This window comes from Hippocampus bargibanti, linkage group LG04, assembly GCF_051943395.1.
Source record: "Hippocampus bargibanti isolate YZ-2025 linkage group LG04, ASM5194339v1, whole genome shotgun sequence".
Classification (NCBI taxonomy): Eukaryota; Metazoa; Chordata; class Actinopteri; order Syngnathiformes; family Syngnathidae; genus Hippocampus; species Hippocampus bargibanti.
Window position 1 is genome coordinate 30,899,939 of NC_142737.1, and position 23,638 is coordinate 30,923,576.

Below are 23,638 nucleotides of genomic sequence, written 5' to 3' on the forward strand. Positions count from 1 at the left end.
GTGAAGTTGCCAGTTTCCAGTGGATCACTGGCTCTCTGAGAAAATCATTGTTAACCAAAAAAGCTGGTCCGGGTAGCAAAAAAAGATATTAATGACAATATTCCTATAAGTTCAATTGCAAGGAATTTACGAATGTCATCATCCATGGCTCATTATATCCTGAAAAATCTGAAGAAGAAGCTCAAGTAAGTGTAAGAGACAAGCCCAAAAAAGGAATAATAAATTAAATACCCCTGTGACTTTCGATCTTTCAAGAGGCACTGCATAAAAATATCACCACACAGGCTCAAGAACACCTGAGTGCGCAGTGGCAAGGCTTTGGGGTCAGTCAAGCAAATTCTTCAAGATTTAAATTGAATCAATACTGTCCGAGGAAGGAATGTGATGTGTTCATATCTTAGGGGCATATCAAATAAATCCAGATGTGGTCTGTAGATAATTTAAAGTAAGAGTCAATTTCCTCATAAATGAGCAACTGAGAGCATAAACCAATGTGGTATTTTCAGAAGTTTAATAATAATAATAATAATACATGACATTTTAAGCTCCTTTCAAAGCTCTCAAGTAGAGAAGTCCACACATTTTTGTGTTTAATGATTGTCTATTTTGGAAATCAGTGCTGGAACAATTTGGATTGGATTGGATTGGATTGGATTTGCCTTTATTAGTCTCACAGTGGAGAAATTTACATTTCACAGCAGCAAAGTGATGAAAGGAATGAAAGTAGAAAAACAAAATACATGAGCTGCTGGAAAGGCAGCCACTCTCGGGGCGCCGTCTTGAAGTCAAAAGAACAAAAAAAACTAAATAACAAATAATATGACAGCATAGAGACAATATGACAAAACAAAGACACAGAGAGACATTCATTCTTCAGGACTTGCTGTACCCTCTTTGTGATGACATAATGAGGAGAGGATCAAAGCCCCAGACATAATGCTTGGTTTGTAACATGTAAAACTGTGACCTCCCTGCTCCCCCTCTATCCCCCGAAAATAAATCTTCACAAACTACATTGAAAACTTTTTTTAAATATAATATTAAATTTTAAATAATATTGTTTGCATGGCTTAAGCCATAAGCCAAAAATCATCTGTCATATTCCATTTATGCATCCTACACTCATAATTTGGATTCTTCATACGAGTTTTTACATTTAATTTTCTGTGTGTCAACAAATAAAATAAACCCTTGTAGGCAGTAAGAACAAAGCTGAGAGCAAGCTCGTAAAACTCAAAATTCATGACAAACAATACCACAAAATCTAGTGAAACCTTTTATTCCAGTTCTGCTAAAAATCACAATAAAAAACATGCACTATTGTGAATCAAATATTGTTTACAAGAGCTGATCACTGATTTTAAATTCACTCTGCTTTTAAGAGGATATGTTTAAATTGGCTTTAAAAAAGTATTCTTTAAATGTTATCTGAAGTAATATTGAATATCATATGTACAGTCCATGAAAAATCTTATTGTTTTTATAGTTAATGAATTCAAAACACACAAAATCCAGCTACCTTAACTCTTAAAGTATATTCTTTGTGTATAGCTGTGGCGAGTCCTGAAAAATTAGAAAAAAAGACACTGGGGGTTTGCATCATTCACTGAAGAGCAACTCAAGATTTAAAGTCGATGATCGTATTCACTGATCATTCTTTTGATGTGGGACAGCTTGGACCTGAGATATTTGCACTGCTTCCGATTGATCTGGTAATCGGAGGACTAACATGAAAAGAAGAGATCAAAAGCAAAATGTTATTTTAATAACTAAAGGACCACCTGCGGCATTTTAAAGGACTTACTTTCTTAAGATTCTTCAGTCTGGTGTACTGTTCCATGGCATCCTGAAAAGAACATTTGGAGAGAAAATTAATTTAAATGGCAATCCTAAAGAGAATAATTTGAGATTAGACCATTATACACAAGTGTGTATGATGAAATTGCCCAATGACTGAAGTTCGGTTGCAACAATTGACATAATTTTCTTCATATACAAATACTGTGCAACTGTATTTTATATCGGACATTTTACATCAGCTACATGTATGTATACTGACATTTATTTCTCAGGTTTGTAAAAAAAAAAGGCTTTTTCAGCCGCTATGTTTCACTGGGATGTTTATGTTTCATTTTTCAAACCCCCCGGCGCTCTCTTTAAAGGACAACCGACACCTCCCGACAAGTTGCGTCCATAATTTGTAAAATCACTTCAAATGACTTCTACTGACCGCATTTTACAAAGATTCCACCGCATATAGCTATATGTTACATTATAAAAGTCATGCTGAATATTCATGAAGTCTTCTTTTCGAGCCGGAAGTGACGTCACATTCGGTACGCCCCTGACTGAGAAAGCGACACACAGTGCATTTTGGGTGCTTTTTTTTCGTCTGAAAACACCACGTTGAACGTGAAATTAGACGGAAAACTACATAAATAATGTGATGGTGAATCGTTGTGTGGCAGCCAATTGTGGTAACACGCATAAGGAAGGTGCAAGTTTACACAAATTCCCAGCGGACAAACCAGCCATTTCCTACGGACCAGAGCAGTATAGCGCCAGCAGAGGCGAACGAGGAAGCTAACTGGAGTTAGCGATTCAGCGCTTGGATAGCGGAAGTTTGATACATGTTTACTAATTTAATCGGACTGCATGCTAACTGTGAGCTCACCTGGTGAAAGAGAGCAATCGCCATATTAGTGGAGCAAACCGATCGGACAAACATCCACTTTCCACCTTGTCATTTGTTACTCTGTAGCGCTGTCGAACTCTCTCGTCTCAACATCTCTGATGTTCGTGTGCTGCTCAATTTGTGCCGCTGTCTCTTCTCCTTTTGTGTGTGTGCGTAAAATCCACCCCTCTGTCTTCTACCACGGATTTTAACCAATCACGGGCAGCTTTGACCGAAGGCTCCATATACTGGACTAAACGCAGCTTGTGCGCCATCTTGTGCATTTTCTGGGCTGCTACAGATCTCCTTCACCGTTTTCATTGCTTGCAGAGGGCTCAAATTGATACGGAAGGATGTCTTTAATCGATCGCAAACATTTATGCTTTCCTCTTCAGAACTATTTGAATCATATTCATAACTGGATGAGTAACAAGAAAGCATCTTCTTCGAATCTGAACTCTCTGAAGCCATTGTTTTGATTCTGGAGCAAGGCAGTTTGTGGGTGGGCCAAACCTAACGTGACGTCACGAACAAGGGGGAGAGGCTTTCTGAATCTCCCCAGTTTCAAGCTCATTAGTGGCAGTTTTGGGCAACTTTAAGTCATTTTTTTGGTGTTTTGCATTTGACTAAAAATATCAGATTGTGTATTTTGGATATTTTAGAAGTTAGTTAGTCAGTTAGGAAATGAAAAAAATGCTGTTGGTTGTCCTTTAAAAGGTTCTGTACAGTGGCACCATGGCTCATGAAAAAACGACTTAATGAACAAAGTAGGGACAAACCTTCCTTCAGTGCTGCACTTTAATTAATGAGAATTCACATCAGTGATGCTTTATCTCAAGCAGCATAAAATGAAATAAAGCTGACCACTTTCATACATCAATAAATCACACTAATAAATTTTTAATTACACAAATGTACTACTTGGATAGATCATGAGTGAGGACATTTCTTGAGTGACCAAGGCCTGAAAATGTGATTTTTCTGAAGTAACAAAAGGAACATACCATGACTAATTTTCTGCATCCATTCATGCAAATATTCATCCATCCATCCATTTTTTTATCCGGGGGTCTCACGTAGTGCTGGAGCCTACAGTATCCCAGCTTTCTTCAGGCAGTAGGCAGGGGACACCTTAAATTGAATACCAGCTGGGCACCCAGAGACAAACAACCACCTGTACAGGCCACCTGACTAATTTTCTCTGCTGGTTTAAATAAAAATGCAACATTATTGTCATTCAGTTGGGACTGGCAGTGGGAAAAATGACTCAAACATTAAGGTTGCGGGCGGTGCTGGAGCCTATCCCAGCTGTCTTCGGGCACGAGGCGGGGGACACCCTGAATTCGTTGCCAGCCAATCACAGGGCACACAAAGACAAACAACAGTCACTCTCACACACACACACACACACACACACACACGCAGGGACAATTTGGAGTGTTCAATCTGCCTGCCATGCAGGTTTTTAGGAGGTGGGAGGAAACCGGAGGACCCGGAGAAAACAAGGAGAACATGCAAACTCCACACAGGGAGGCCTGAGCGAGACGCGAACCGGCAACCTCTGCAATGTGAAGCCGGCGCGCTAACCACCAAACTACCGGGCTGCCCTGACTTAAACTATTCAATCTAAATAAGTTCAAACTCTGAGCGAGTATGAGTCTGTTAATTAACTTGCTAATTTGGAGTCGGGTCTTGTGAGCTACTAAACGACATGGTTATGTCAAAGGCCATAGCATTGTTGATGTTATTGCCGTAATGACAGGTAACATCGATTTCACCATCTATTCTACTTGGAATACTGTAACTATATCAAAAATAAAACATGTGTATGAAATGATCAATAAAGAACAAAGACAATGTACTCTATCACATCAAATGTCCACGGTCCAGATGAAATCAGTATGAAATCCCGATTTTGAGTAGTGGTGCACCAGCCTTTTTTTCCCCATCCTCACCAGAAACTGTGGGCTGCTATCTGAATATTTGTCCAGTTTGTCATCCAGATGAGCAATATTCTGGTTGATGTTGTCCAGCTCAGTTTGAATTCTTTTGTACTCATGGTAATCCCGCTCAAACTCTTGTTTGTAGGTTAGACGCTCCTCCTCGTTCACAATGGAAGGAAACAGTCTACAGAGGGAAGGAATTAAAACATATATCACATGGAAAGTAAACTAACAACATAAAGAATAGGCTCCAAGCAGTGTCATGACTCACAATGGTAAATAACTAAATAAAACCCATAATAACAGAGGTAGGCATTCTCTCTCTGGAAAATAATGGACCATTATTTCCCCAGAGAGAATGCACAGAGGTTTTCATTTTTTTTTAAGTTTAACCATTCAAGGAAAGACATGGTTTTTTGTCTGTCCCGTAATTGACCCATGCTGTAACGCAGGGGTCGGGAACCTATGGCTCGCGAGCCATATGCACCCTGCTCCTCCCTCCTGCCTGCTTTTTTGTGTCCACCGCCTTGCAAATCTTGACAGCTAAATGCTATCATGGTTGACCCAAACTGTAATCAATTCAATCCAGCCTGAAAAGAAAGCTGGTTGAGTTGCATGCCTCTCGGTCTCATCCCACACAATGTGTCTTGTGTGGCGTGTGTGTGTGTGTGTGTGTGTGTGTGTGTGTGTGTGTGTGCGTGTGTGTGGGTGGGTGCGCATTTTCAGCTGCTGCTTATTCATCTGTATGCGTGTGACGTATTATGTACCTTTTCCACTCAGACACGAGTTATCCAAACTAACTTATTTGGGAAAAATGGGTGAAGGACAAAAACGACCTTGGAGTTGTCAATGCTGTTCATAGTTTATTTTTATTTCTTGTGTGTAAAGTTGTCCACACTGCTTCACAATAAATCCAATTATGTGCCAGGTCTTTAAAGGGACAGAGGACAGTTATTTTATGATAAGGATGGAGGGACGTTGGCGCTAGGTGACCAAATCGCAGACAGAGGATGGTAAAATAGAAAGTACCCATCTCAGCATATTAACCAACTTTTCAAAATACAGTGTGGTGTACGTACTTGCTGAAGTTCTCTTCGTCAAGGTCATCTCCTGAATCTGGTCCAGTGTCATTATCTATGAATCTGCTGTTTAGGCCGTCCATGGTGCTGAAGATATCAGAATTCCTACAAACAAATGTTACAAATGTTTTTGAATTTTCAATAAATGTCATTGAGTCATTTATGCGTAAATTGTATTTGTGTTTGCCTCGATGGCCTCCTTAATTCATACTTTTAGTAGTAGACGCCTTTCAAGGCTCTCAAGGACACTTTACAATCACATTCAACAGGAACGTGAATAAAATCACAGATAAAATTATGAATAAAAACAGGAAAGAAACCTATAAAGAGACTGTGATTTTAAATAGGAGGGTTTTGAGATGGGATTTGAAGGTGGGGAACGAATCAATATTACGGATGTTGGGAGGAAACGATTTCCAGACTTTGGGGGCAAAGCGGCTGAAAACCCTGTCCCCCCACACAGAGGTGGAGGGAGGATGAGAATTTTAGCTCTACGGATATTTTGTTTAATGGCAGTCAGTCAATCAGTCACTGATTTCACCACGGACAAATGTTTAAGGTTTTGCGGGCATAGTTTTGATCTCAACTTAATTTCTGAAAAACTTGCCATTGCAAATTGAACGGTTTTGAAATAACTGCTTTATTTATTAATTATTTATTATGATGTAACTGGAAGATAAAGCATCTTAAAGGACTTTGAAGTTCTGTTTGTGATGTAATGTAGGGAAAGAGATGCCCATTAAAATCAGAGCATTTTCATCAAATGGTGAGTATAGTTTTTGCTTTTTTGAATGTTGCTGTGCCGATGACCATTTTGTGTTTGAGAGCCTGTTGCTGAGCGAGTTCTTGCTCTGTAGCCACAAAGGTACATAAGTCTTCCTGTGCCGGTCCCAAGCCTAGATAAATACACAGGGTTGTGTCAGGAAGGGCACCCAACGTATAAGCTTGGCCAAAACAAACATACAGGTCAAACCTCTAAAGATGGAGGACCATGATTTGCTGTGGCGACCCTGTTGTGTCCGGAGGAATGAGAGAGGAGAGTTGCTTTGTCAACGTGTTTATTGTGCCACCATCTTAGTCTACCTGCGGTCGTGACGTCACCGCTGCTTTATGACCTGTCGCAACATTCTGTAGCAGTGTGACATATGCTACATTTACCCCCCCTCCCTGAAGGAACCAAAAACACTCTGTAACAAGGGAAACCGGGTAGACTGCCGGTTTCCCTGCTTAGCCGTGTGGGTTATTCTGCCACGCGATAGGCTAAGCACTGGCTAGGGTCTGAACATTCAAAATCGGTGATAATTGTCCAAATACCGAGGGCAAAGGCGAACACGAGCTGGCCGAGGCTCTGGCCCCACAGGCACGGCTGGTTCACCACGCTCTTCGAGGCGTCCCATCGGTGTTCTCTGATGTGTGACAGGACGTTAGTAGTCTTTGCCTGAGAAGTCGTTCGAGGGGGTCGGTGCCGCCACTCTCCTTAGGCGGCTGGCATGCCAACGCGACCCGTCAGCTAGACAGAAGGTGGTCGGTCCGAGTTGGACGGTAATCTGGACTGTGCTGTCCAGAATGAGTCCAAATTGTGAGAGCAGCTCGGCCGGCGAATGCGGACCCAGTCCGACACAGTCAGTGTGGGTTGCTTCGTCCGGCGCTTCTCGTTGGGCCCTCTGCTGGCTGAGGAAGAGTAGGGCAGGCCTTCTGCTTGGTTGGAGCTTTCTCCACCCCCGTTGGCCTTTGGGTGAATTGTGGCACCCGCATTGTCAGAGATAGAAAAGCCGAGTGCACAAAACAAGTCCAAGCCCAAGAGGTTGGCGCCATGACGGGATATTTGGAAGGTGAAGGGGGGGAGAGTCCTCGAGCCATAGCGCACTGTGAAGGTGGCAGTGCCCACCATACCAATCTTAGTTTGGCCATAGCCAAACAAGTCCTCAGCGTTGGCCTCGATCTGAAGATGAGGAAATAGCCGTCGAACTGTGGACACGTTCAACAGTGACCTGGAGGCTGCAGTGTCGAGCAGGAGTGGTAAGCTCACTCCATCCAGTTCCACTGTGCACCACTTGAATGGCTTGGCGCGCGAGCCCACACAGTGGATGGTGGTTCGCCTCGGCTGGTCTGGTGAGCGGCGCGGCGGGTATGTTGACGTGGGAGCAGAGCGGCACATCCTGGCGAAGTGGTTCCTCTTTCCGCAGTGCTGGCATCTCTGTCCAATGGCTTTGCAAGTTGGCGCGTGTGTGGGGTGCCAGGCAGACCCACAGTTGGCACAAGGTCTGCGTGTGTTGGCCCGTTGATGTCTGACGACATTTATCTCGGTACGGTCGTAGGTAAAGGTGGGAGCAGAGCGGCACATCCTTGCGAAATGATTCATCTTCCCACAGCGTTGGCATCGTTGTCCGGTGGCTCCGCAAGTGGGCGCACGTGTGGGATGCGAGGCTGACCCACAGTTGGCACAAGGCGTGCGTGCATCGGCCCGTTGACGTCTGGCTACATTTATCTCGGCACCGTCGTATGTAGCGGTGGAGTCGTAGGTGAAGGTGGCGTCTGGGAGTGGAGGGGTTGGAGCAACAATCTGTGCCAACGCGGGAGAGTGTGAAGGTGTGGGTGGGTTCACGAACCGAGCCGTTAATTGTGCTGCGTTCAACAATTGAAACGCCATTTCCACAGTCTTCGATAGTGGGAGGTCATCAGGGGACAATAACAGTTTCTCCCGTAGTTTGGGATCAATCGTGTGCTCGGCGAGTTGATCCCTAATCATTTCCTCCTCCAAGCGGCCGAATTTACAGTCCCGCAGAATTTACAGTCCCGCTAAACACCGCAAGTCGGCAACGTAGTGGTGTACCGACTCGCCTGTTCGTTGCCGTCGTTGACGGAAGGCAATCCGCCGGACAATCACGCCCTGAGGTGGGGCGAAATGTCGGGCCAATAAAGTGACACAATCCCCGTATGTCTGCGCGGGTCCAAGAGAGCGAAAAATGCGCTGCCCCTCACTACCTAAACTGTGTATTAGCATTGCCGTTCGGCGTGCTTCGCTTGCCTCGTTTAGTCCGGTCGCCGTCAGATATGTCGTGAACGAGTCATACCAGCGAGACCACGGGACTGGTGGCTCACCGGGGAGCGCGAGAAATGAGGGGAGGGGAGCTGTGTAGAAGTCCATCTTCGTCGCCAATGTTGTGTCCGGAGGAATGAGAGAGGAGAGTTGCTTTGTCAACGTGTTTATTGTGCCACCATCTTATTCTACCTGCGGTCGTGACGTCACCGCTGCTTTACGACCTGTCGCAACATTCTGTAGCAGTGTGACATATGCTACAGACCCCTTGAAGGGAAAAGCCGAAAGGAAAAGAAGAAGTCATGAACGTTGATACTGGATGTTATACAAACATGTATGAAATAAATATGGTTATTATATATTGGATACAGTGTAATGTAGCCACAAGGGGGCACAAGCCAGTGTCTTGTTGTGCAGGTCCCAAGCCCAGATAAATACAGAGGGTTGTGTCAGGAAGGGCATCCGACATAAAAAAAAAAAATCCAAAACAAATATGCGAATCAAACCTCTGAATCCCATACCGTATCGGTCGAGGCCCGGGTTAACAACGGTCGCCATTGGTACTGTTGACCTTCAGGGTGCCGGTGGAAAATGGACTACTGTTGGTTGAAGAAGGAGAGGAGGGAGGTGTGGCCGGAGGAAAAGAGCGAAATGGAACGCCAAGAGTATAGAACTAAGCGTAGGAACTTTGAATGACACGTAAAGGTAGAGAGCTGGTTGACATGATGCAGAGAAGGAAGGTAGACATACTGTGTGTCCAGGAGACCAGGTGGAAAGGGAGCAAGGCTAGAAGCTTAGGGTTAGGGTTTAAGTTGTTCTATCATGGTGAAGACAGAAAGAGAAATGGAGTTGGGGTTATCTTAAAAGAGGAGTTTGTTAGAAATGTCTTAGAAGTAATCATATATAGTATAGAGTATCATATAGAATGATGAGTCTGAAGCTAGAAATTGAAGGCCCCACAAGTAGGAGAGCTGGCGGAGAAGGAAAAATTTTGGTTGGACTTTGATGAAGTCATACAGAACATCCCGGGAAGTGAGAGGGTTGTAATTAGTGGAGACTTCAATGGACATGTTGGGGCAGGAAACAAAGATGATGAGGAGGTGATGGGCTGGTTTGGACTCCAGATGAGGAATGCTGAAGGATAGATGGTGGTTGACTTTGCTAAGGAAATGGAAATGGCTATTGTGAATACTTTCTTTCAGAAGAGACAGGAACATAGGGTGACCTACACAGGTAGACTACATTTTGTGTCAACGGCGCCATCTAAAGGAAATCAGTGACTGCAAAGTAGTGGTTGGTGAGAGTGTTGCCACACAGCATAGGTTGGTGGTGTGTAGGATGACGCTGGCAGTGAGGAAGATGGAGAACCCAAAGGCTGAAGTGAGGACAAAATGGTGGAAGTTGAAAAAGGAAGAATGTTGCATGACATTTAGGAAGGAGGTAAGACAAGCACTGGGTGTGCAAGAGGTCCTTCCAGATGACTGGCAAACTTCAGCGAACATAATCAGAGGCACAAGTCGGAAAGTACTTAGTGTATCGAGTGGAAGAAAGGTAGACAAGGAGACTTGGTGGTGGAATTGGGAGGTGCAGCAGGGTATACAGAGAAAGGGGTTAGCAAAGAAGAAGTGGGACACTGAGAGGACAGACGAGAGTATACAGCAGTACAAGGAGATGCAGCGCACGGTTAAAGTAAAGGTGGCAAAGGCGAAACAAGAGGCCTATGATGACTTGTATGCTCGGCTGGTCAGCAAGGAAGGCGAGACTGATCTTTACAGGCTGGCGAAACAGAGAGACAAAGATGGTAAGGACCTGCAGCAGGTTCGGGTGATTAAGGATAGAGATGGCAATGTATTAACATGTGCCAGTAGTGTGATGTCAAGATGGAAAGAGTACTTTGAAGAATTGATGAATGAGGAAAATGAGAAGGAACAAAGAGTAGAAGACGTGACTGTGTTGGACCAAGACGTAGCAAACATTAGCAAGGATGAAGTGAGGAGGGCGCTGAAGAGGATGAAGGGGGGAAAGGCACTCGAGCATGATGATTTACCATTCGAGGTATGGAAGTGTCTTGGAGAGGTGGCGGTGGTGTTCCTGACTGGGTGATTCAACAAAATCTTAGATGGTGAACAGATGCCTGAAGAATGGAGACGAAGTGTACTGAGCCCCTTATTATTTGCTATGGTGATGGACAGGCTGACAGACAATGTTAGACAAGAATCTCCTTGGACCATGATGTTTGCAGATGACATTGTGATCTGTAGCGAGAACAGGGAATAGGTGGCGGAGAAACTAGAGGTGTGGAGATATGCCCTGGAAAGGAGAGGAATGAAGATCAGTCGCAGCAAGACGGAATATATGTGTGTGAATGAGAGTGGTCCAAGTGCAAGAGTGATGCTACAGGGAGAAGAGATAAAGAAGGTGAAGGATTTTAAGTACTTGGCGTCAATTGTCCAGAGCAATGGAGAGTGTGGAAAAGAGGTGAAGAAGCGTGTCCAGGCAGGTTATTGCATACTGTGTCGTTCTTTTTTTTTTTAATTAAAAAAACTCAGTTTGATTACATCGCCAAAATAAAACACGAGGGAGATACACAAGAATTTTGACAGACCTTTGAAGATCTAAACCATGATCTGCGTTCGATATACATTACCAGGTGTACACACCATTGTTCAAAAGTCAGATTTTTGTGATATATATTAATGAGACCATGATAAATAATTTCTAAAAACTTTTCCAAAACTAATGTGAGCCTGTTTAACTCATACTCCTCTCTTTCTCTCAAATGGGTAAGAACGTAGATCGAACAGTAAATCGAGAGCTCTGGTCAGAGTCCAGCGTACAGAATCCAGATTACCGGTACAAGTGTTGTTTTGGTCAATGATGATGACATGATGTAAGCAATGCCCATTTTTTATGATGATAACAAGATGACAACGAGCTAAAATTACCTGAAATGTGTTGTGACGTATGCGAGTTATCGTTGACAAGATGAGACTGGACAAAAATTATTAACGTGTGTTCTCTCAGATGTTTAAAATGCATGACAACTTTTCATCTTGTGCATGTAATTTGTCTGTCAAAAAATAACAGCAATGGTGTTACATCCTATTTTTGTTGGGTCACACCCACCAACTGGTCGGCACGGCGTGAACACTGGCAAACTCAGCATGCCAGCAGTCAATAGTCACACAAAGTCACGCATGCAGCGCACACACCGCACACACACACACGCATACATGTTTTTGCTACATGGTGGGGACATGGTGTGCAAAAGTTTTGACCCGTGGGAACCCAATTTCAAACATGAAAAAAACATATTTATGAAACTCATAAAAAAATTGATTTTAGGACCCACATATTTTTAGCCTTTGCTCACTCAGAAATCACTTTAAATGGCATAATTCTTGATGTAATTTTTCCAGGTTTTTCACAACTCCGTGGGGACTTAACGAATCATGTCAAACCAAAACTACCAGCAGGTGGCGCTTATTTTTTTTCAAGAGACAATATTTAGAGCCTGTATGGTCAGCAATTGTGTTTTGCAGGAGCCATGATCGTATATTTTTTGACAATTCCAAATTTTGAACGCATAAATTGGGAAGTATTTTGTTCACACGCACAACTGGGTCCAAGCACCCTGCCATTTTCTGACACGATATCCGACAGAATAATCAAGCACCAGATGTAGGTCTGCCAGGTTCTGTCACAACCAAAAGTTTGACTGCATCCAGTATTGGACTTTTCTTTATTATTTATCTGTGATTTACATCCCATTGGTGCTGCCAGCAAATTTTTGTTTCATAAATGTGCTGAGTTCCAACACTTGGTGTGCTCTTTGTGTAGTTTTTAGATTTGTATGTGTTATCTATGGGAAATATCTCTTGTCCTTTAAATACATATTGACTAACAACCTGTGCAGATCGGACCTAAATTAGAATGTTTTACTTTTGTCAATTTTCAATCTAAGTTGCTAGAACAAACATACTTTTTCTTGCATATGTATTGGATTGGATTTGCCTTTATTAGTCTCGCAGTGGAGAAATTTACATTTCACAGCAGCAAAGTTACGAAAGAAATGAAAGTAGAAAAGCAAAATACAGAAGCTGCTGGAAAGGCAGCCACTCTTGCGGCGCCGTCTTGAAGTCAAAAGAACAAATAAACTAAATAACAAATAACATGACAATTATAAAATAGATTGAAGAGAATCAAGTAAATTAACACTGCTCACGTACCAATTTCAATGGCAGTCTCCGATCTTTTTAATAATTGAAATACATCAAATTGAAATTTCAAACATTCAAGACATTGTGGTAAGAAAATAAATACAAATTGCTTTCATATTAACAACTGCATGTAGAACGTTCAAGATTGAAATAAAAGTGATGGACAAAATTGGTGTGTCCAGAAGTTAAGTCAACAAATATTCAAGAAAAAAACACTCAATATGTTGAAATAAAAGCTATTGTCTCTGTGTTGTATTGAAATGTGCAAGAAACAAGTGTAACATACAAAAAAACCTAACCTTTCCGTAGTTTCGAACCTAACCTTACCTGCGTTGTGCGGACATTCTCATTAATTTATCAATGCGGTTTTTCACAAAATATTTAACTCCCTCCCAAATTCTCCCTTTCAATTCTTCTGGTGAAGCCTTAATGCAATTCATGCATTCGTCTTTGCCTGGAATCTTGAGAGACCTGATGGAGTCCATCAAGGTTTTCTCCACAGCGTGGATTTCTTCTTCTGTCCACTTTTTTACTTTCATTTTTACTTCTTCCTTCCCTATATAAAATGGGACAGTGAATTAATATTCCTCCAAAAGTTAAGACACAGGCCAGTGCTGTCTAAAGTCAGCATTGGTCTGTTTTGTAACAGTTTTTATACATCAAATGATAACACATTCACAAGCCACTAGATAACAGTTTACCTTCAGAGATCTTCACCAGCTCTGCCCTACCATCTAATTTACCTATTAGTAGTAAACACAGAATAAATATATTGAGTTCTACAAAATCAGGAATATGTACTTCAGTGCTATGATCACAGTGCAGGTCTGAATGCAATTCGGATTTTTTTGGGTGGGATCAATTTATTTTTTAAGGGTACACATTACATTAAGAAAAGCTTATCTATTTACTAATGAGAAAACATGATTTTAAAGATTCCATTACGATTTCTATACACTCTCGACGTTAACTTGAAGTTGTTCAATACTAAATGTCCCATAGAATGTTATGAGGAGGAAGATATATAGAGCATTTTTGTAGGATAACAATAAATTATGGTAATCAAAAACAAAAATAATCTATCATATTTCCCCTACCCATAAAGTATATAGACCCCTACCACTGTTGCTTGTCAGATGATAACTCAGTCACGAACCAAGAAAAAAACAGTTTACCTTTTGTTTGCTGTGGTGGAACAGGCACCTTCTTGACGAGCAGTATCTTCCCATTTGACCTACCTGCACAAAAAAACATGTCTCTTGTTTCTATTTATAATTGTATTTTATTTATTGCATTCTATTTGTGATTGTATTTTTTTTATTATAGTACCTATGCTTGTCTGTGACTGTAAAGTGTCCTTGAGATCTTAGAAAGGCGCTTAAAATATAATGTATTATCATTATCATTATCATTATCATTATCATTATCATTATTATTATTATTATTTTTATTTTTTACAGTGAGACCTCAACTTATGAACTTAATTGGTTCCCAGACAGCGTGTGTAAGGTGAAAAGTGTGTATCTCAAAAAAGTAAAAGTAAGTAAAAGTAGTCCATAGGAACCCATTAAAATGGGAATAATCCGTTCCCGGGTTTCCATAAAATATAGTTTTTAACTAAATAAGCCTTAAAACTACACACAACATACCTTATTCTATGTATAATAAATTTGCCATTGTATTGTAATGAAAGAAATACACTGCATGGTATCATAAAGTCACAAAGAGAGGCACATTACATGAGGATTAAAGAAATAAAATGTGCTGTAAAATAAAGTTTTATTTACCTTTTTGATGGTCATTGATGGCTTATGGAAGGACAGTTACCTTCGATCAGGACTGTTGGTAACTTCACCTCTGCTGTGGCTTCTCTTCTTTTTTCTTTGGAGACTCCTCATCATTTTTGCTGATTAAAAACCTCTTAATTGACACCTGTTGCTTTCTGACTTGTAAGGTCTTACAAAGCTGAGGCATCACATTATCGTTCATCATTTTGATGATTGTCATAGCCAGTCTTTTCTGAATGGAACTGTTCGGTAAAAGCCTGCACATCATTCCACTTTGCCAACATTGCCTTCTCCTCCTCGGCCTCAGATGTTCTCGAACCATCCGTTACTGGCTTTAAAATCCTCAATAAGCGCCGAACTTTCAGGTTGGCGCATGGCGATATCGGCGTGAATTAGCCGTGCTTTCTCGCATAAAATAGCTTTACTCACGCTGTCATAGCTGCTTTTCGTGAATCCAAATTAACAGAAGTTTTTCAACTTCTTCGATTGCCCGAGACCGTCGCTTTGAGAGCAGGGAAACACCTTTTGCAACAGACGCACCTTTGATGGCTTCTCTGTTCCAGAGAATTGGAGCAATGGTTGACTTAGCATAGCCGTGCTCGGCCACTAAATCACAAAAACGCACACCTCGTTTGTGTTTTTCAATTATCTCCTTCTTCTCAGCGACAGTGATTTTATTTTGTGTCTTCTTGGGCTGAATACGAGCCTGTGGTGGGTTTATTTTTGGTCCCATAATAGTAAAATTATCAGCAAAATGCTCCAAGGAGGCGATCGACATGTGCATTCAATGAGAGGGCGTGTGGAAAGGTGGCCCGGCAGGAGCGCTGTTCGGTCGTGTGCTTCCGCCGAAGATCACTCCGCCAGTCGTGGTGTGTGTGTATTATGAAAATAGTGCTTATTATAAGGTTTAATTTTCATAAATTTGACGTTCATAAGACGAAAAGTTTGTAAAATAAGGTGTTTGTAAGTTGAGGTCTCACTGTATTATTATTATTATTATTATTATTATTATTATTATTATAAATACAAATAAAACACAACATATGTGTACTGTCTGTAATATACCCGACAGCAAACACATAACTGGATTTCGGGTGGGTACGTTGCTGTCTCAGCATCAGTGACTGCTTGTCCCTCCTCCCACTCTCCTTGTGCAAGTTAGATAAAATCACATTACATTACATTACCCTTTATTAGACTCACAGTGGATAAATTCACAAGGATTGTTCTGAATTTACAATTATTTTCAATATATTTACAATTTATACTGACATGTATGACACCTATGGTCTACATTTTCGGGAAGGCATTGAACAAAACATATGCTGACCTAAAAAAAAATCAGAACCAAAAAGTCATAAACACACCAGATGATTGTGGCGATGATGTTGATGTAGGAGTACATTTTGTCACATCTTTATCATCCTCATCATCAGTGCCTGGCATATCAGTTTCAACACAGCTTTTCTGAGGAACAGAGGAAACAGAGATAAAACTTCAGCTGGCAGAGAAAAAAATTGGTGCAATTATTTCCTAAAATATGCAGATGTGTTCTTACCATGGGGATCAATGTTGATTTTATCCAAATTCTTGCCCTTAAACTGGGACAAACTTCCTGTTTCCAGAGCGATGAGTACCTTGCTCATTTTTGCAATCTGCAAATTCCCCTCCGGAATAAACAAATTCTCAAAAAAGACTTTATCAACATCACAGGGATAATACTAGTGGGCCTTAATCGGCAGCACCTAAAAGCGAGCAACCACTCATTTGACGACAATGAAGTTAAAATCTTAGCGAATCTTAGATGGTTTGAAAGGGGGTTTGAAAGGGGAGTAAAAGAAGCGATTGTCATAAAACAACTAAATCCTTCATTAAACCTTACACACAAAATATATCAGGAAGTGAGTGAATTTACTAAATATGAATACATGAGGCACCACAGCAAAACCAAAGAGAGACAAAAGGGTAAATTTCAAAAATTACTTTTACTGAAACAATCTCAGCTACTGGTAAACACGCGAAAAATTAGGAATGAGCAAATTTCAAGAGAGAATTGGTTCAAAAATTTGTCAGACAGAGATCTCTCAGAGACAGAAAAGGCTGTACTAACCAAAGGTTTAAATTTCTCAGTAACTCCTAAAACAATACCTACAATAGACTACATCACAGCTACTGAATCGGCTATTAAAATATCAAACTTTCGTATGCAGAGGCAGATGATCTACGCATTAGAATATAAGCCCTTCTGAGAAGTGCCAAACCACCTCCGTTAGCCTTGTTGTTGAGAGTGGTGTGGGAGCTGTGCCTCAGGTATGGGAAGGTTGTGAAATTTGGGACACATTATCAGTAGTGCTCCAAAGAATCATTGGGTGTTTCGGCCTTTCATCACTAGACACCCTCATCGATGGTGGCCAGCGACAGGTTGATCACGCCCACGCTTGTGTCCCATGCCCAATCAGATATTCAGAAGCTGGTGGGGGGGTCTTAGGTTGCTGACCTATGAGCCCAACAAGGGTCCTTCCTCTTCATCCAGATCCAGTGGCTGCTTCGTTCTGCCGCTTCAGAGAGTGATCTAACTGTGTGCCGCAGAGCCTGTCCATGGATGCCCTTTTAGCAGTTTGATGGTGGAGGAAGCCACAAACCCTCTACATCCAACTTCAATGGGATAGACCTTGGCTTTCCATCCTCGCTGTTGCGCATCAACTGCGAGTTCTGCATAGCGCAGCTTCTTACGCTCATAGGCCTCTTCAACTGAGTTTTCCCACGGGACTGTGAGTTCTGCGATGTAGACAGCCTTGAGTGACGAGGACCAGAGCACCAAGTCTGGTCTGAGGGTGGTGGCTGCAATCTCCGCTGGGAAAACCAATTGCTGGCCAATGTCAACCCCGCATCTTCCAATCCCGGGCCCTGGCCAGCTGTCCAACCTCAAGTTTTACAGGAGGATGTTTGGGCTTTTTCTCTCCCTCTCGGATAAAAGTCAACGGTGCTGTGGTGGAAGTGGTGGCTCTCATGAGCAAGGAGTTGATGGTATTCCTATTGCTCTCAAGGACAACTGCCAAACTCTTCAGGACCTGGTTGTGCCTCCAGGTGTAGCGGCCTTGTGTGAGGCTGGTCTTACAACCGGTCAGGATGTGTTTGAGAGTTACTGGAGTTGGACAGAAGTCACAGGTTGGATCTTCGCCATACCATTGGTGGAGACTTTTTGGAGATGGGAGAACATCATTGATAGGTCTGGTGATGAAGCTGATGTTGCTTGCCTCCATTTCCCAGAGATCTCTCCAGCTGAGCTTTCGCTTCTCCAGGCCTTCCCACCTCATCCATTGTCACTGCTTGGCAAGAGATACAGCCTTCGCAGTTCTTTCAGCTTGGTCTTGGCGGCGCAGCTCTTCCATTACCAATACTTACTTTTTGACTCTAACCACCCTTTACAACACAAACTAGGAGTTATCAGAACCCTCCAGCATAGGGCTAAACTAATACCAACTAGCGTTGAAGGTAGAGAAAAGGAGTCAAAACATATCAGGAGAGCACTCACTAACTGTGGGTACCCTCAGTGGATGTACCTTATGTGGCAAGCGCTCTTCTGGCATCTTGATCACATGGCCTAGCCAGCGACGTTGGTGCTGGGTGACTGTAGTTTCCACACTGGTGCAGTTGGTTTTATATATAGTGGAGAAATTTACATTTCACAGCAGCAAAGTGATTAAAGGAATGAAAGTAGAAAAAAGAAATACATGAGCTGCTGGAAAGGCAGCCACTCTCGCGGCGCCGTCTTGAAGTCAAAAGAACAACAACAAAAACTAAATAAATAATATGACAACACAAAGACAACATGACAAAACAAAGACACAGAGAGTCATTCATTCTTCAGGACTTGCTGTACCCTCTTTGTGATGACATGAAGCCGTTCTAGATGAAAGAGGAGAGGATCAAAGTGTCTTTCCACCAGTGGATCAGGGACATCATGGTGGAACGTGCATGTCGACTACAAGCTAAATGTTGAAAGCAAACACGCAGCTGTAGCATCCATTGACGAAAAGAGATTGTCTCACATCTCCTGTCCAACATAAATCTGCTTCAATTCCAAGCCACAACAGTTCCACATACGCATCGGCGCTCTGCGTTGACGCTCCTTTCTTCTTATCGCGGGCTCCTCAAGCCATGCATCCATCCAGCCGCAGACTGTCCAACAGCACCGACCTTTCCGCTGAACAAAGCGGGGCTGTGAAGATGCTGCCCATTACAGGCGCAAAAAAAAACACAATGGCCCCTTTGGTGTCCACCGATGGCAGTCGAATGGCACCGACATTCCTCCCATTCAAAAACAGTACTGGCATATTCATGCTGCCGAAAAGGCGCAACCGCTCAGCACAGTCTCCTCCTTGATGAATGTCGTGGTCAAAAATGCTGAAAAACAATCTGTATCCATTCCACACGACGCCCAACAACACAAAGTGACAAAAGAAAACACAAAACAAGACAAAAACAACAAAAAAGCAAGGCTCATGAGAGCACTAGCCAACGGCTGCCGACTCGGGCGCCATCTTGGACTTCTATTTTGTTTTGCTGAGTATTTCAGTGTGGGGGACTCTGTCTCTCCAGGATAGCCCAAGGATGCATTGTATGCACTTGATGTGGAAGAACTCAAGCATCCTGAGGTGGCGACTGTATAGGGTCCATGCATCGCAGCTGTAGAGGAGGGTTGACACAACAACAGCCCGATAAACTGCAGTCTTGTTGTGGAGTTTGAGATCTTTGTTTTGAAAGACTCAACTCCTAAGTCTGCCAAAAGAAGATTTTCTCTTTTTTAAAAGAGAAAATCACATCATGGACTGGGAGAAGGCCAGAGTCATCCGCACCGAAGACAACAAACATCAGCGCTGGATCAGGGAGGCCATTGAAATCCGGAAGCGAGGACCAAGGACCATCAACAGGAATGAGGGAGCTTACACGCTCTCTACTACCTGGAGCAGTATCCTGGAGGGACGAACGGACAGCGGGGGGCGTGACTTGCCTGTCAGATCTGACAGGTAGGTCACGCCCTCATAGCAACACCAGCTGAAAATGGCGCGTCACACCAACATCCGTGACACTCTGACGAAGGCGGAAGTAGTCGCCGAAACATGTCAGGTATTTGAACACCGACACTGTCTGTAAGTAAAGAATCTGCTTCACATTCTGACATTTTGTTGAAAAGTGGCGCGCACGTGTGCGTGTTTGCATGTGCGTTTGCGTGCGCGTTTGCATGCGTGTTTGCGTGTGTGTGTGTGTGTGTGTGTGTGTGTGTGTGTGTGTGTGTGTGTGTGTGTGTGTGTGTGTGTGTGTGTGTGTGTGTGTGTGTGTGTGTGTGTGTGTGTGTGTGTGTGTGTGTGTGTGTGTGTGTGTGTGTGTGTGCGGCTCTCACTGAAAAACATTTCCAAATATTTTAGTTTTATGGCTCTCTTAGTCAAAAAGGTTCCCGGCCCCTGAGTTAATGTTCATGGAAAGGCCACCCATGAAAATGTCCATGTTTCTCTTGCTTTGTGGATGTTTGTACGCAGGGATGCTTTGCGCTTCAGGAGACACCTGTGGCCGCCCAGGCCTGTGATATGTAAATGAAGGTGTGTTTTTCGGATTTATAGTATCACTTTTAATTTGCATCGATGAGAAGGTTTCTTCAGCCGTCATCTGTACAATTTTGAAGGTTTCGGACGTTTCGCCTCCTATCCAAGAGGCTTCGTCAGCGAACTAAAGTCTGACTGGTCGTATCGGGCCTATTTATATATCCCTAATGTCCAGGCATGGTGGCGCCGGACACAGCTATGATAGGTCACTACTCTCAGGTTGGGGGTAGCAGAGGACCCCTCCCTGTTGCCCCACTGATTGTTCCTACATTCCTGACTAACGACTGGCCTATTTCCCCCACTCCCACCGGTATCACCTCATCAGCATAACGAATGTTGCCAAACCTGTTTTGCCTAAGCAGGCTATTGTATAAACGATCCAAATTGAATTGCACCTAAAAGCTAGCAACCACTCATTTGACGACAATGAGGTTAAAATCTTAGCGAAAGAACATAGATGGTTTGAAAGGGGGGTAAAAGAAGCGATTCTTATAAAACAACAAAATCCTTCTTTAAACCGGTCTGGTGGGGTGAGGTTCAATTTGGATCGTTCATACAATAGCCTGCTTAGGCAAAACAGGTTAGGCAACATTCGTTATGCTGATGAGGTGATACCGGTGGGAGTGGGGGAAATAGGCCAGTCGTTAGTCGGGAATGTAGGAACAATCAGTGGGGCAACAGGGAGGGGTCCTCTGCTCCCCCCAACCTGAGAGTAGTGACCTATCATAGCTGTGTCCGGCGCCGTCATGCCTGTACATTAGGGATATATAAATAGGGCCGATACGACCAGTCAGCCTTTAGTTCGCTGACGAAGCCTCTTGGATAGGAGGCGAAACGTCCGAAACCTTAAAAATTGTACAGATGACGGCTGAAGAAACCTTCTCATCGATGGACCACTCCTGTACGACTGAGAGCTTACACAGACGTTTTAATTTGCATGTATCATCAATAAAAAGGCCGGCAGAGGTTGCAGACGTCAGGTGTCAGTTGACAAGCGCGCACAAAGTGGCTTCATGAAACCAATTCCTCGTGCCAGCAGTAAAAGTCAATCTGTTCCTGCTCGAGAGCTTCGGTTTGACTGCCCGAGCAAACACCTCTTACAGTGCACCAACAGATTTAATATGAAACATTGTTCCCATTTGGATGTGGAAAATATTGTCTGCCTTTTCATCTTGTTCATGATGATGCATGGCTTACCCTGGCATGTAAATGGGCTTGTTTTGGTCCATTTGGTCCCTGTAGCTCTGAGGCGCTCCAACTTGATCGTTATAATCATTCACCAATGTTTCTGGCTCACCAGACACATTTTTTACCTGTTGCAGAAGACAGCGTCACACACTTGTTTATATTTCAGTGATTTTTTTTCTAAGATGTTCAAAAAGTTGTTCAACAAGTCAAACTTGTTCCATTGCCTTACAAAGGTAGCGAAAGACAGGCGTTACAGAAATGTGAATGTCAACTTTTAAGTCTTTTCTTAGGGATGCCAAATTAAAGTAAGTACGGTTACACGAATTGAATATTTATACTTGCTTGGTGCAATATGTTTTACACAATTAAGAAACACATTTATTGACATGCCCACACATTTAAAAAACTTCTCAATTGACCACACCCAGAAACTGCTCCTGAAACTCTCCCTTTACGTCACTGTGTGGAAACACTATTGCTTTTCAGAAAGGAAAGCAGTTTGTCTGGAGCGAAAAGCATCACAAAAATATAAGAACAGTCTGAAAATTTGATGATATGGTATGTGAAGATACCTGACTGAATCAAAAAACATTTAAAGTAGAAGAAATGGGGTTAAAAAAAATATATATATATATAAATATATATATATGTGTGTGTGTGTGTGTGTGTGTGTGTGTGTGTGTGTGTGTGTGTGTGTGTGTGTGTGTGTGTGTGTGTGTGTGTGTGTGTGTGTGTGTGGCCTGCCAAAAATACATAAAGAAGGGTTCCCCCTCAGACCCATTGTTTGTAGCATTGACTCCTCTACATACAATGTAGCCAAATATTTAAAAACTATTTTAGCTCCGTTGGTTGGTAACACAGAATATCACGTAGAGAACACCACAGGGTTTGTAGAGAGGACAAACCCCTCATATTGGAACCTGAGGAAACTTTTGCATCATACGATGTGACTTCTCTCTTTACATCTGTCCCAACCCCAGCAGCAGTCTCAGTGGTGAGGACGAGACTGCTGGCGGACGTTTCTCTGCATGAAAGAACCAAACTTAAAGCGGATCACATCTGCCAATTATTGGAAATCTGCCTTAATACTATGTATTTTCAATTTTGGGAGAAATTTTATGAACAAATTCATGGTTGTGCTATGGGCTCACCAGTTTCACCCATAGTGGCTAATCTGTACATGGAAGAGATGGAGAAACAGGCCCGGGGACAAAACCTAGACACTGGTTTAGATATGTGGACGATACTTTTGTCATAATTAAAAAACAAGAAATTCAATCCTTCACAGATCACCTCAACTCTGTAGACATCAACATTAAATTTACTCGTGAGGACATTAAAGAGAACCAACTAGCCTTCTTGGATTGTAAAGTAATTATAAAAGAGGACAGAGCGCTAAAAACAGAAGTCTTTAGGAAGGCTACGCACACTGACCAATACTTACTTTTTGACTCTAACCACCCTTTACAACAAAAACTAGGAGTTATCAGAACCCTCCAGCATAGGACTAAACTAATGCCAACTAGCATTGAAGGTAGAGAAAAGGAGTCAAAACATATCAGGAGAGCACTCACTAACTGTGGGTACCCTCAGTGGTCATTCAACAAACGTCAGAAAGAAAGAATAGGGAATTAAACCAAAAAATCTCAAGATACAAAAAGGAGAGGAGTAGCAGTACCTTACATTGCAGGAGTTTCTGAAAAATTACAAAGAGTCCTTTGGCAAAATAAAATTTCTACTTATTTCAAACCGATAAACAGGTTAAGGCAAAAATTAGTGCATCCAAAAGATAGGCTACCAAATGAAAAACAATGTAGTTTATGCAATACATTGCAAGAATGAAAATTGTAAAGAGCAGTACATTGGGAAGACTAAACAAATTCTCAAAAAAAAAAGACTTTATCAACATTGCAGGGATAATACTAGTGGGCCTCAATCGGCAGTACATTTGCACCTAAAAGCTAGCAACCACTCATTTGACGATAATGAGGTTAAAATCTTAGCGAAAGAACATAGATGGTTTGAAAGGGGGGTAAAAGAAGTGGTTCTTATAAAACAATAAAATCCTTCATTAAACCGGTCTGGTGGGGTGAGGTTCAATTTG

The 23,638-nt window shown here is 42.5% G+C and overlaps 1 protein-coding gene across 1 annotated transcript in view; it reads right to left on the reverse strand.

Annotated features, from left to right (window-relative positions):
* Positions 1 to 494: 494 nt before the first annotated feature.
* Positions 495 to 23,638, reverse strand: part of oclnb (occludin b) — a 43,367-nt gene continuing 20,223 nt past the window's right edge. Inside the window, exons 5-9 of the mRNA XM_088995111.1 lie at positions 21,544 to 21,659; positions 5,697 to 5,801; positions 4,630 to 4,801; positions 1,805 to 1,846; positions 495 to 1,724 (exon numbers count right to left, since the gene is read on the reverse strand). Coding sequence (XP_088851237.1) covers positions 1,626 to 1,724; positions 1,805 to 1,846; positions 4,630 to 4,801; positions 5,697 to 5,801; positions 21,544 to 21,659 — 534 coding nt within the window. The 3' untranslated portion in view covers positions 495 to 1,625. The remainder of the gene's footprint in view (positions 1,725 to 1,804; positions 1,847 to 4,629; positions 4,802 to 5,696; positions 5,802 to 21,543; positions 21,660 to 23,638) is intronic.